Below are 14,744 nucleotides of genomic sequence, written 5' to 3'. Positions count from 1 at the left end.
TCGGGAACATGTCCATGAAGGTAGCCATCAGCAGTGCTTTACCATGTTTACCTGGAGCACTCCACCACAACAACCCCATTCAAGATGGCTATGCTCGTGTCACGGTGGAGGACATAGTCCAAGGGTTTGAGGACCTGGACATTGACATTGCTACACCTGATGGGGCGAGAAGACTTGGAGATGTCAAGCGCCATATCATTCTATGGCAAAAGAAGTTTATCAAGTTTCCAGACGAGGCGCCAAGGACAACAAGTCCACCCCCCTACGGTGGTGGTGGCGGTGGCGGTGGTGGTGGTGGTGCTTCACCTACACCTCCTTCACGTCAGCCGACGCCGCCCCCCAATTCACCTCCGGCGGGTTCCGCCCCGGGCGGGTAAGCAGACGCCGCCCCCCAATCCACCTCCGGCGAAGAAGCAGAAGCAGTCCTGGAGTATTAACCCGGACCCTTATGTACCTAAGATAACAAAGGTACCGGAGCCATCACTGAAGCCTCTCCCCACGAGGCCTTGGGAACGTAGTGCCGAGGAAGTCGACGCGGCCGCGACTGCTGATTATGAGAAATGGAAGGCGGACTGCAAGAAGAAAAGAGAGCCCGAGCCCAAGCCAGTATTTTCTGATGAGCAAAAGAAGTGGGCTAAGTCATTTTTGAACACACCGTCCCAAGCCGCGAAGAATCTGCCTGACGACTATGCACGTGAACTTCATAAGCAGGCACTCATGTTCAAGGAGAAGAAAGAGCGGGCGGAGAAGCAGGAGAAGAAAGCCTTGGAGGAGGCCGAGAAAGAATTAGAAAGTAAAAAAGGCGGGAAACGAGTTGCCCAGCTCGGGGAACAAAGTAAACAATCGATTGCCCCGCTTATAGTGAAAGCCGCCGGTCCGGATGCCCCCGATATCATAGAAGCTGCGGCAGCACATGGATTGACTGTAACGAGTGGCAGAGAACAAGAGGCCAACTTAGGTATGACTCTTCGTGAACTTTTAGGCCTTGATGAGGCGCTAGTGAAGGAGGTACTAATTACATATGTGCCGAATGGGCCTCTCGTCGAGCCTGCGCAGGAAGAGGATCTACCTCCACAAATGACAAGTCTGCTGAAATGGTACAAGGGTTACATAAAAAATAAAAACGCCAAAGAATATATTTATGCGGAAGTTAGATATGAGCATCACTTCAAACATTACTATGTACAAATTCATCTGAGTGAATTATTCCAGCTTTTCAATCTGCGCGAGCTCGACAAATCTATCATCAGTTGCTACGTTCTGTAAGTGATTTATTTCTACCCCATCTCGTTCATATTGCCTGCACTATATATATGTCCTAACTATATTGTTGTGTACGCTATTATACATGCAGAATGAAGATTAAGGAATGCAGAGTAAGGAACATCCATGATGTTGGGTTCATTGACCCACACATCGTTAATGGATATGTGTTAGAGCATCACCCCGCCGACGTGGAGGCAGACCTGTGGCAGTTTCTTACAAAGCAGGAACTCAAAAGTGATATTCAATTTCCTTACCATTTTGGGTGAGTGTTTCTGTCTTGAGCACATTCTCTTTTGTTTACTCCATGCATGGTATGTGGCCGGCTAATCGATGAGTTATGCATGACGTACTGTGCATGTATCGTGTCCGCAGGTTCCACTGGATTCTGCTAGTAATTAAATTTGACACCTCCACATGTCTCGTCCACGACTCTCTGACTCTGGATTCAAATCTTTGGGGCGACATGAGAAGAATGCTGCATAAGTAATTATTTTCATTCATTTGCGCTCTATATCGATCGGCCTATTTCGTTCATTTCCTAATATCAAGTAACTAATAACTCTCTTGTTCATTTAATTTTCTTTGCCTCGTAGGATTTGGAGACGGTTCTCAGATGAAAGGGTCGGTGCTTTCAAAAAAGAGCTACATTTCATGCGGTCAATGGCTAAGAATGGTGGCGATATTCAGCCAGTGGGGACCAATCTATGTGGATACTATGTCTGTGAGATGATCCGGAGATACACCTTTGAGCGGGTTCCGAGTGATACCAATGTTCAGAGGAATAACCTCCGGAAGATGCTTAGTCCAGAAGCTCGCTTCCGACCACTTTAAGAGGAACTAGCTGGATGGTTCAGGAGGGAAGTCCTCCATCCTAAAGGAGAACACTATTACGATGACGTAGAACTTCATATGCATTAAATTATGTATGGAAACTTGTTCAAAATTGTATATGGTCATCCAATGATATTGAATATATATATGTATTGTATATTCCTCTTGAATTCTTTTCGGTTCTAATTTCAAATTTGTTTCAAATTGTACATTCATATGCATGTATATATGTAGTACCGTAGAATATGTGAAACTCTTTCAAAATTAAAATAAAGCACAAAAGAAATAAAACAATACAAACTAAAAAGAAAACAGGTTTTTTGGGGGGGGGGGGGGGGCTAAAACCCTAAACCTGCGGCGGCCTTTAGTCGCGGTTGGCCAGAAGAACCGCGACTAAAGGTCCTCCGCCCCGACGGTCACCTGGCGCCCACGTGGACGGGCCTTTAGTCGCGGTTCGTAAGCAACCGCGACTAAAGAGGGGGCCTTTAGTCGCGCTTATTTGGTCGCGGTTGCGCAACCGCGACTAATGGCAGTTGCGAACCGCGACCAAAGGCCCTTTTTCCACCAGTGCTAGTAATGAAACTTGGTAGTATGTTAAGTTAAAATACTCTGAAACAGATCGGTACCATTTATGTCCACCAAGCTCAAATGTACGTAAACGGATGAGATCGTTTGTTTTCAGTTCAAGAAAGTTCATGGTCACACTGTACGTCTTTTTGATGAATCTGTTCTTCTGGATGACAAAGTTTTGAACTGTGGTGGCCTTCACAATAGCCCTCTTTTCGGGAGAGAAGACATCAATACTTAATATCTCCACACCAAAGACACAGCAATCATCATGCAGAAAATCAGACGATTTCAGTAGTTCGCTAAGAGGAATCAAGCATTCGAACTCTGAAATTCGGTGCTTGACACTGAAGTTAGACCTAGCTGCGTTTATGTAGGTGAAGGTTAGAAGATTAGAAAAAATGAACTATGCAAGAATGGAAGATACAAATATCCTGGCTCGAAACATAATTTCCAAGGCAATAGATAACAACTATAGATAATGTGCAAAGTATTTGATCATATTTGACCTATAGCCGCTGAATTTTAGCGATATAATTTACATCGAAGCAAAATCGGAATCTACAGAGTTATAGCTTCAAAGTTTTAAAGTACAGAGTACTGATTCCTAGCTGTAACAGGGTGGATGAATATGTGATAGAAAAAAAGGAAGAACTCATACCTCTGTATCCATAATACATCCCATTTGAATGATTGTATATTGAAACCTCAAACACTACCTCCACAAAGTATCCTGGCTCCGACTGCATGGTATCTCTGACGATCCCAAGACCAAGAGAAACGTATGAATACAAAGAACCAGGTTCTCTATACCGTGGAGCCACTACCAGAAACCTGGTAAATGAATTATCGGAAACGGAATCAAGACGGTCTAGAAGCCATAACTGTAGTAAGACTTAAAAATGATTTGTCCACACCCAAATTCGAATGTTTGACGTACGATTCCAATTCAGTCAGCATCATATTTACATCTAAGACAATGATGCGTACCACTTAAACCCGGAGCGGTAGAAAGGGGCAGATACAGCCGTCATAACATCCCTCCTGCTAACTAGATCCTTGAAGTTGTGAATCTTCCATACGAAGGTGGGGTGGTGGGTCTCTCCCAGCACCGGAGGAGCTGGAATTTGCACAAGAGTATCATCTCAAAAGTCAAAAGTGCGGAACACAAAAAACAAAACAGAACGTACTATGAGCAAGTTCGGGTGCCTCATGCGAGCTAACTGCAGGTGCCAAAAGTTAGACTTCATTAAGTTTATGAAAAGTTTTACTCGAGAAGACATTAATCCTTATTTAATAAGATTTGCATTATCTTTACAATAAAAGGCACGATCTGTATTTGAACTACAAGTTGAGCAAGAAATACTGTGAACGCGAACACAAATATACAGATACATCCTGAACCTGAACCCCAGGAATTGCCCATGGCTCTGCTCCTTCATGTGCTCTCTCCCTCTCTGAAACTGAAACTTAATCGTCAGTTTACGGCACCATAGTGCAGGATGATCAAGAGCATGAATAATCTTGGAAGTTAGTGTTAATACATCTTGATCAAATAACTGCGGTGGTATGTAAGAAGTCAGTCGACATGGCACAATGCAGTTTAAAGATCACAGCTGACAATAGGGCAGCTTAGCAGCTTGCGTGGTCCAAATCCCCGCTCACATTCTCGTGTTGGGTAATCGTAGAAAGAGGAGGTGGTCAAGCTTTATTGATCAGCCCGGAGGTTTAACACCACACCCGCAAGAGAAGGTAGCGTTTACGAATAAGGCGGCGGGGAGAACCAGCGGAGAGGGGCCACTAGTAGAAAAAGGAGCTTTAGTCCCAGTTCGCAAGGACCATTAATCCTGGTTGCGCAACCGGGACTAATTATGCGCGACTAAAGCCCCCCTCTAGTCCCGGTTGCTTACGAACCGGGACTAAAGGCTCCGCCACGTGGGCGGCTGGCATGCGCCGGGGCGAAGGACCTTTAGTCCCGGTTTGTAACACGAACCGGGACTAAAGGTTATTTCAACTTAATTTTTTTAATTCATTTGGGTTTCTAATTATTTTTCACTCCCTCTTTTTTTCTATTTTTTCAGAATTTCTACTATTTCAGTTATTTGCATAGTTTAGTCTCTAACTACACTTATCTCTAGTCCAAATTACATACTCGTGGTTAAACTTCCCGCTAGGTCACCCATCCTCCCACTACTCGTGGTTAAACTTCCCGCTCGGTCACCCAACCTCCCACTACTCTAGCACTAGCACGCTTAACTTCTGAGTTCCATCCCCTTCCGCATCTAAGTGCTTCGCACGCATGTATGTGATACTAGTATCATATCAATCCTATTAACATGTTGATCGATGTCACATTTCTTTATTGTTTGAATTTCAAATAATTCTTTTAATAAACAAAAGTAATGATGTAATAATAATCTAGAATAAATAAATAAACATTAAATTTTTAATTTGTATTATTTTTAATTTTATTAATTAATTAATTTTTTTTTTGCCAAACCTAAAACCTAAAAATTTGAAAATCTAAAAATTGGGTAAAAATGATAGTAATCTTTATGCAGGATGCAATTATTAATTTTAGGTTTTAAAAAATAAAAAATATATAAAATCCGTAATTTATAAAAAAAAACTAAAATCTTCCTGCTTTTGTATTTTCATTTGGAATTTTGAGAATCTAAAAATTGGCTAACCGGGTAAACCGGGTGAATTCGGATGTAACTTTTTCCCACGACCATTTTGATATATAATACGTTTTTTTCGACATCGTATGCAAAAGTTATTGCGGTTTTACCATTTTTCAAAACTTTTTGCAGAAAAAAGTGAAAATTCAAATTTGTTAATTTTCCCGAATACTAGGTTGCATAACATACAAGAATCTGAAAACATTTTATTTTTTTGAATTTTCTATCATTTTATTTTCTATTTTACAGTGCTAAAAAGGTGATCCACGGGGAGGGGGGGTGGAGGTGCGTGGAGAGCCAAAAATCAGAAAAAAAAACCTTTAATCCCGGTTGGGGACACCAGCCGGGACTAAAGGGTACCCTTTAGTCCCGGTTGGTGTCCCCAACCACCGGGATTAAAGGTCCTTGCCCTGGCCGCAGCCCACCGTAGCCCTTTAGTCCCGGTTGCCCGAGCATTAGTCTCGGTTCACCAGCAGAACCGGGACTAAAGACCCATTAGTCCCGGGTCAAAGTATTTGGGGACTAATGGGTTGGAATGGAAGACCTTTTTTCTACTAGTGGGCTCACCAGACGGAGGGGCGGCGGAGACCAACGTGGTCCAGTCGCCGATGGGAATGGAGCTCACGTTCCCTCGGCGGTAACGTAGCGCAGCGGGACGACGGGAGCCTCGGCGCTGCCCTGGCTCCAAGATTCCCTAGATCACGTACGTACCTACGGCGGCGGAGGTTGTTGCGGTCTGAACCAGATTGCGACGGGGGCGGCGAGCCACGTGGCCTAGTTTATCTTGGTTTTAGGTATCTTCACCGGACGACGTATTTTTTTTAATGTTAGTTTTGTTTTGAATCATTTTTTGATGTTAGTTTGTTTGGTGTAGACCGTGGATGTAAATGAAACCAATTGAATCAGTTAGCATGTCCCTCGTTTGCGTTGGGGGTAGCTTTCAGTAGACCGATTCATTTTTTTTCCTCACTATCAACGATGGTAGATGGTGATTATCGTCCCGTTGAGGTGTAGGGGTGATTGACTCCGACACGCGGGAAAGGGCGCACACACGGCCTCGCTGCAATTACAAAGGGATAATGCCACCGCGAGCATGAGGGCAAAATCCATACCTAGCAACCATGACCGAGCACGATCGCACCTGGAGGGTTGGAGCCGCCTCATGGCGCGCGCTCGCTACTCGGATGATTCGGACGCCACATGGCGTGATGCCCAACCAAGGCATCACAGTTGTAGCTGCGGTCGTCGCACGATATCCTGCGTGCCGTGGGGACTACGGTGCCACCTCGGTCAGCCATGGACAATGACATCATTGACCTCGATGGGCTAGGCGATGACGATGATGATGACCTCGACCTCGATGATGATGACCTCGACCTTGACGACTTCGGGGACATGGAGGCCATGGACATGACCAACGAGCAGTGAGTGTTGGCCCCATCGTTCGAGAGCGTCCCGCAAGACGCCGACCACCGCCAGCGCATGAAAGTGGAGGCGCTGGCCCGCTACGGTCGCAGGGCGGTCATGCGGGTAGCCAAACTGTTCTCGCCGGAGGCAGGTTGCGACCTAGCACGGGAGGAGGTGGTGGTGGCAAGACGACAGGAGTAGCCGCGGGTGGACCGGGGGAACTGGGAGATCGATGGAGGAGGAAGCCTCCGACATGTCCAATGTGATGGAGGTCATGAGAGGGACCAAGCCCGCAATGAAGCTGGTGCGGAGGTGGCCCTGCAAGCCAGGAGGTCCCGCTAGGAGGCCGCTCTGGTGGAGGGCCATGGGAGGACTAGAGCGGAGGAGGAGGAGTGTAGCCACGGACAAGAGGACATATTGGTCGTGGAGAGGACCTTGCGCCACCGTGAGGCCATCGCTACTCGCCTGCGGGCTCTTTGGCATCATGAGATTTAGGCCTCGTGCCTAACCTCTGACGGCGTCGTGCTGTCAGGTCATGCTGGCGACCAGTAAGCCGCGTGACTGGAGTAGACCCTTCCATGGTAGGGCTCACGACGCTGAGATGATTTCTTATGATTTTTAGAGTGAAACCTCTAAACGAGGAGAACTAAGAAAAACCCCAATATCGAAAATGCAAAAAGTAATCTACGCCGAAATCTATTTTCGATGAACTAAAGCTTGTCATGAAAATAACCACAAGATCTTAAACACCACATGGATAATATCCAAATAATGACCAAAAAAGATAATGCAATGATGCAATATATGGTTTGACCGCACTCTGAATGATATGATCGAGTTACTCACTCGGGAGCCCCTTGATAATATGATACCTAGCCCATAAAGCGGTCTCCCAACTAAACAACGAGAACAATAAGAAAGAAACCCTATCAAGAGAAAACCTTAACCTTGCGCATTTCACTTGAGCTCGATGATTTTGAACTTGACCACAATAAGATGGAACGCCTTTCTTGATTGTGTGTTCTTCATGAAGTTTTGTGGATTGCTCCCCCATAATCCACTATGGGAGAGCTTCTTCTTCAACGCATCTTCACATATCCATGATCACCATATGGATGGCTCATCTTGAACTTGCACACAATTTTTCTTTCTTTATCTTGTTGCTATCTTGAAGACACACATGAGAGCTCACTTAATCTTCTTGTTAAAGACATGTTTGCCACTTGATATTCTTTATCAATTCCTTTTTATTGCAACCTTGAAGCCAACATATGATTCAAGCATTGCCTATGGACAATTCATACAAATATAACTCAATGCAAACATTAGTCCATAGAAATTTTCATTAATTACCAAAATCATACATGGGGGCTCCATGCACTTTCAAATACACGCACTCATCAAAACATCTTCTGTAGTTCCACCACTAGAGTTGTCCCAGTTCTGGAAAGGAGTGATGTGGGTCATATAGAGTGTTAAATTTGGATATATTTCGAAAGTAGGAGATGGTAGGAAAATTAGATTCTGGGAGGACACCTTGTTTGGTACCTTCCCTTTAGATGTTCAATTTCTTATCTTCATGTTGTTTGCAATGAACAAAATAAAACCATTGCCCAACTCTGGGATGGCTCTACTTTGATGCCGAATTTTACAAGGAATTTTTCACCTCCCTTCATGCAACAATGGCATGTTCTAGAAAGGATTTTCACCAGCATTTCCTGCTTAGATGATTGTAATTATCTGATTTGGCGATAAGAAAGCTCTGGTGACTATTCCACTAGTTCTCTTTATGTTATCATTAATTTTGGTGGTGTTACTCCTATTCATATTCCCGTTGTTTGGCAACTAAATATACCCCTAGAGTCCATGTGTTCCTTTGGTTATTGTGTCATGATAAAATTATGACTAGAGATAATTTGTTAACAAGAAATATGAATAAATATGTCTGTTGTATTTTCTTTTTGAAGATGAAAGCATTTATCATCTCTTTTTCAGTGCATAGTGGCTAAACAAATTTAGCATCTTATATCTGAGTTCTTTAATACTCGCCTAGGGATGAATTATGTGTTGATTGATAGGTTGAGGGTTGCAAAAAAATGCACCCAGTTCTCAACTCTGTTTGTGCGGCTACTCTTTGGTGCATTTGGAAATTTCGTAACAAGATGATCATAATTTAATGGCAAACAGATACATGTAAAATGCATACATGATCTTTGCACTTTATTGCAACATATTACTACATATTTCATCTTATATAATGTTATTACCATATTTTATGACATTTTAGGAGATTTTCTAAACAATCCCCCCTCCTCCGGTTCTAATTCTGTCTGGCAGAAAACACCACTTTTTAGTGTTTTTGACATTACATGAGCTACGTGACTCCAAAAAGGGCAAGGTCGGAGGCCACGCTTTGGAATTTTCGAGATGAAAAATAAGCTAAACTGGGCCACTAGGAGGTTAACAGGCTGGAAAATAGAGGGGGTAGCATGCCCTCCCCCTTTGGGCGCGCCACCTGGCCTCTTTCGGGCCTTGAGCGTCCGTTTTGCCTCATCTTTTCATGAACCGACTCTTTTTTCCCTATAAACTACTAGATATACGAACTCGGGGGTTTCGTCGAGAGAACGTCGGTGTAGATCAAAAACACAGAAACAGAGAGTCGGCAAGCCGCTGCCGGCGGAGATCGGAGGGAGGAAACGCTGCCGGAATCACCTTCGGTGGACTCCTCCCCCTCCGGTGAAGGCATCGGCACCATCTTCATCATCTTCACCAACATCTACAGCAACTCTTTATCATTCCTCTCTGTAATCCCTTGGTAAACATGATGCATGATGCAATATATTATTTTCCCATGATCTAATGTATCTCTATGTTGATGTTTGAGTAGTGAATTGTTCATAACAATTTTTATATAGTTTGTTGTTGGTTGCATATAAGTATTTGTTATCTTCTATGATGGTCTTATGTATTGATACATTAGTGCACACATATGTCAAGGACATGCATAAGGTTATGACTCTTGCATGTTGATAGGATGAGGGATAGCGCGAGAAATAGAAATTTTGTCTCGATTCTTAGATGTGTGTTAACGGGGGTTCCAATTATGGGGGCATTTAAACTTACAATGGTGGTTGGACGTCATGACTTAATAAGTCCTTTGTTTGCACATTTTGATGGCCTTAGGATCAATCACTGCGGGTGTATTTGCGCATATCAATGGATACACCTATCTATGGCTCCTCTCTAGAAGAAACACTAAAATGACTATAATGAGCTTCACTAATTGTGGCAACCACACAAAATAAATAGCAATTTGTCCGAACACTTGCTCTCTTGAGTTACTCAACTTCACTTTCCTTCATCTCATTACATTTTACATTATTGTACTTTACTTGTCTTGCATTTTACTTTTTGCATTTTATTTTCAGCACTTTTAGTTTCTAGTAAAAACCTCTACACACACGCCATATCTCTTAGCTTTTCATAGAAGGTCATATAAGTGGGTTATATGGCTTTAGATAATAGATAGTTTACCTTCGGCTTCTCGTGGGTTCGACACTCAAATACTTATCGAATTGTACTGCGGTGATCCCCTGCACTTGGGGGTTATCAGCAACCTTGGCCTAATTTGCACCAGATTCTATGGATGATTCCAAAGGTGGAAAATCATCTTCAAGGACCAGATGCTCCCTCTTCTGCGAGCATGTATCGAAGGATATGTTAGTGACTTTGAGGATCCAAGGTGGCTGAATGATGTGCTGGCTCGCCCTGGCTCATGCCCATCCTCACCAATGGCTAAGAAGATGGCGTCGCAAGGGACCGTATCTACACCCACCTCAACGCTGGAAGCATCGGCCTATATCTCTCCTGATCCTGCTAAAGCCTCAAGCCTCCGAGTTGTGGTTGATCAAAAAATTTCCCTGCAATAGTCTCCTTTTAACTCTATGATCAGTCTTTCTAGTGTGTTTTGTAAGAGACAGTTTTAAAAAGACTTCTCTCCTAGCTTGTTGTTTGTAATAACTGGGAACCTCGGGAAAAAGTTGGTTTCGTTTATATGGTCAATGGAATCGGGGAGGTCCTCCCTGTTGATCTAAACAAAGATCAAGGTCACTCTCTGAAGCGGTTAAATGGACAGCTGGCATTACGATGGATATAACAACTACAGCTCGGACTATCTCAATGTGTTTACCACAAGATAGTCCCAGGTGGAAACCACCAGTACAAGGTAATGTTAAGTTTGATGTGGATGCTGGTTTCGATGTGGCATCTGGGGAAGGTTCTTCGGATCTTTTAATCCGTGACCATGTAGGATCCATACTGAGAGCTCAAGCTATATGGTATGGTAGGGTTGCTAATTCTTTGATGATGGAGGCTTTAGCGGTTCGTGATGGTGTCAGATTGGTGGCAGATATTGTTTTATCTCGTGTGAAGGTGGAGATAGCTGCCAAAGAAGTTGTTAGCCTCTAAAAGTATCGAACAAATGGTAGATATCATGGTGGTGTCAGATTGGCGGCAGATCTTGGTTTATTTCGTGTGGAGGTGGAGATAGCCGCCAAAGAAGTTGTTAGCCTCTGAAAGAATGGAACTAATGGTAGATATGAAATAGTTGCAATTGTTCATGAGACTGAACTAAGCTCCAATATGGAGTTTTTTAAGCTTGATTTCATCGGAGGGAAGGCGAATGAAGAAACATATCTATGCGGTAAACAGGCGTCATCTACGATGTAGGTGTGTTTGGTTTAATTATATTCCTACTTGTCTAGTACAATGTCTGCAAAACGATTGTAAATCCGATGATTAATTAATGAAAGTCATTGATTCGCAAAAAAAGTTGCACACTTCTGAAGAAATGTACACGGCGGCGTCCTACAGTAGCGACTAGCTAGGAATAGGAAAACTTCCTCCTCTGTTTTTTTTTCTTCGTCCCCCTACGGGGTGAGCTACGGCGTATGTATGGGCGCGTTTGGTAGCCTGCATGCCCCTTGGCTCGCATCGGCCCAGATTTTTCGGCCCGTTTGGTTACCTGGCCGAGCCCGCGTTCTTGCACGAACCGCTTCTCAAGGCACCCTCGGGCGAGGCCTGGAGGAACGCCCAGTTCGGCATCTTCTAGCAAGTCACCCCCGTTTCCATGGAAACGGAGAACGCCGCGTCCTCGCAGAGCCACCGCGGGAGATGGCGAGAGCTCACGCGGGACGTCGAAATCTCTGCGGGATGAATTCGGTCACCGCGCTTGAATTTTCGCCACCGTATATAGGGGCGGCTATCTCAGCGGCAAATCCAAATCCCACATTTCCCCCCATTTCGAGCTCATCCACCCTTCCCGATCTAGCGACATGGTCGTATCTTCCTTACCCACACGATCGGTGAGGCTTGCGGCGGCGACGACGGCTATGGCGGTGACTACTATCCGCATATGGTCGTCTTCTTCCTTTGTGTCGATGATTTCGGTTGTGGTAAGCTTCTGCAAACCCTAACCTTAGATCTGATCTTTTGGGTACTCAAGGGGGTCTGAACGAATCCATTTTAGGGCATTCCTTCGTCGCCGGTCGAGGTTGTGGAGGTTGTCCAGGTTGCATCTGACTCTACCACGGGGACCGTTGTCGCTGTTGACTCTTCCACTGGGACGGTGGTGATGTCTGCATAATCGCCAGTGTCCATCCATGGTTTGGAAACCTGAGCTATTAGAGTTTGTGCTGAACCGGTTGGTTCAGCTCGTCCGTAGCGGCGTCTGCTTCAACATGGGATTCGAGGAGCAACACATGAAGAATGTAGCCGCGGATGTTCTTGCATTCGCCGATGTATATGTCACCACTTTTCAGCTCTACAACCACATCAGAAACTGGGGGACGAAGTGGAGCGTCATTATGAAGATGAAATCTGATCGCATTCTAGACTGGAGCGAAGATGGTTGCTGCTTCTACGGCGGTGATGAAGAGACGGCAGACGAGTACATTCAAGTATGAAGCCTCATTGAGTTCCTTCATAGATCTGAAAGTATATATGTGAATGTCATCCGCAATAACAATTATTGCTTGTGGATTGCAGCGCTACCCGAAGCACCATCAGTATGTCGGCGCCCCGATCACGAACTATGCTCATATGAAGACGATCTTCACGCCCCAGTTTGTGTGCAAGGCGCAGCTATTCCAGGCTAACTTGCTGGTCATGGCTATCGACTTCATTGCAGACAACGAAGCAGGGTCTGCCGAGTACCATAAACTGCAGCCACCGCAAAGGAGGACCTGGCTTAGGACCTGGCTCCGCAACCAGTTTCCTGCTTAGTGCTTATGCTTCCTTCGTCATGATTTGCTGATTTTGGGAGGCGATCTCGTATCCCTCCATTAGCTAGGACTTTGTACAACCTGATCCCCGGTATGTAATGATGAACTTGTTTGAGGTGGTATATACTAATCCCTCGTGTGATGAAACTCTTCGCTCGTGATGCATCACCCACTAAGTAGTTGATGTGTATTACCAGCACCTTTTATGATGAACTGAATCTGATTCTGATGTGTGCTCTTATTCAGTACTGGGTAACCTCACCACTCTAAGTGAAGGGGTTACCACAGCACGCAACTATCTGCAAACAAACAGGTTGTAGGCTGCACGAGCAGGAAAGAAAGTAGTGAAAACGGGCAACCAAACAATGGACATAGCTTCTCTCTCCATCGCAGAAAAGGCTGCTCAGACTACCAAACGACCCGTCTTTCATAGTTCATGGTTCGCGACGCGCATGAAGATCCATCTAACTCACGCAATGGTGCAACTACCAAACACGCCTTATATTGCCCTGTCGCTGTGCTGTATACAGCCAAGGGTATTTGGATGTATCCCATTTCCACGGTTGACGACAAACCGGTCATGTCGATCGACATTTGTGGTACGTTGCAACGATCGACATTTGTGGAGTATCTCTCTCGCGCCATGTCGATCGGAGGAAGCACACGTATGTGCGTGCACCGTGCTCCATCGATCGATTGAGTAATTGTACACGTACAGTAGGTATATGTGGACGTTGCGTTTCCATGATGGCTGAAAAAGCTTGGATCCTAGCTAGCACAGAGATCGATTAATCACGTAAGTGTATATATGTGGAGTATTAACTACTCTCTTCCTTTCATATTACTTCGTATATAAGGATCAGCAGAAATTAAGCTTTGCAATATTTGATCAACTATGTATGTTAAAATATGAATATATATACAATGTTAGATGTACATAATATGAAACTATATTGCATTACGATTCTAATAATGATGACTTAATTTCATATAGATTTTTCTACTTTTTTTTTATATAATTGATGAAACTTTATAAAGTTTAACTTTAAGCAAACCTTATATCGAAATGATATGAAACAGATAGAATAGTACTAAGGCTTTACGAGTATTGCATTCTTGCCAAATTAAACTCCTGGTAGTTTGATTTTTCCCTTAAATCTAGTGTTCGATAATTATGGCTAAGTTGCATGCCCTTATATTTTATTAAAGACAATTTTAGTCTAGCCATAGGTTTGCATCCTATACGATGATGGAGAGAGGCAAGCAATATATTTCAACCATTACCCTCACGTTTAGGTTATTTTACTTCTTAGACACAAGTTTGACATAAGCCGCTCGGAAAAAATTAACATAAGCCGCTCGGAAAAAACATAAGCCGCTCGTAGTACTATGGTTGGAGGTCCTGAACTTAAGATCTCTTGGATCTGATATCTTATGGAATTCATGTGCTAGCCAACTTAACTAAAAATTTAAACTAATGGAAAGTGTGTCGTGCAGTATATTTCAACAAATTCGATTGGATTTTGTAGCTTTTTGGGCTGAACAATATTAGTGCATGAGTTGAGACAAAACTCAAATTCCAAATATTATCAGAAGAATGATAAAATAAAAGAATATTGAAATGCAAATGTTAGCAAAACTAGTATCAGTGTATCAGTAGTACTTGCACCACTGAGTACTTGTCGTACTTGTCTATTTAACCATGGAGTAC

At 43.9% G+C, this 14,744-nt stretch overlaps 1 protein-coding gene across 1 annotated transcript in view; it reads right to left on the bottom strand.

Moving 5' to 3' along the window:
- The window catches only part of LOC139831816 (uncharacterized), a 40,019-nt gene extending 35,929 nt beyond the window's left edge, over nt 1-4,090 (bottom strand). The window contains exons 1-4 of the mRNA XM_071821153.1: nt 4,069-4,090; nt 3,655-3,784; nt 3,326-3,498; nt 2,724-3,027 (exon numbers count right to left, since the gene is read on the bottom strand). Coding sequence (XP_071677254.1) covers nt 2,724-3,027; nt 3,326-3,498; nt 3,655-3,784; nt 4,069-4,090 — 629 coding nt within the window. The remainder of the gene's footprint in view (nt 1-2,723; nt 3,028-3,325; nt 3,499-3,654; nt 3,785-4,068) is intronic.
- Between the last annotated feature and the right edge of the window lie 10,654 nt (nt 4,091-14,744).

The sequence above is a fragment of the Lolium perenne genome, chromosome 5 (assembly GCF_019359855.2).
Source record: "Lolium perenne isolate Kyuss_39 chromosome 5, Kyuss_2.0, whole genome shotgun sequence".
Lineage (NCBI taxonomy): Eukaryota > Viridiplantae > Streptophyta > Magnoliopsida > Poales > Poaceae > Lolium > Lolium perenne.
This window is presented reverse-complemented; position numbering and strand designations above follow the sequence as displayed.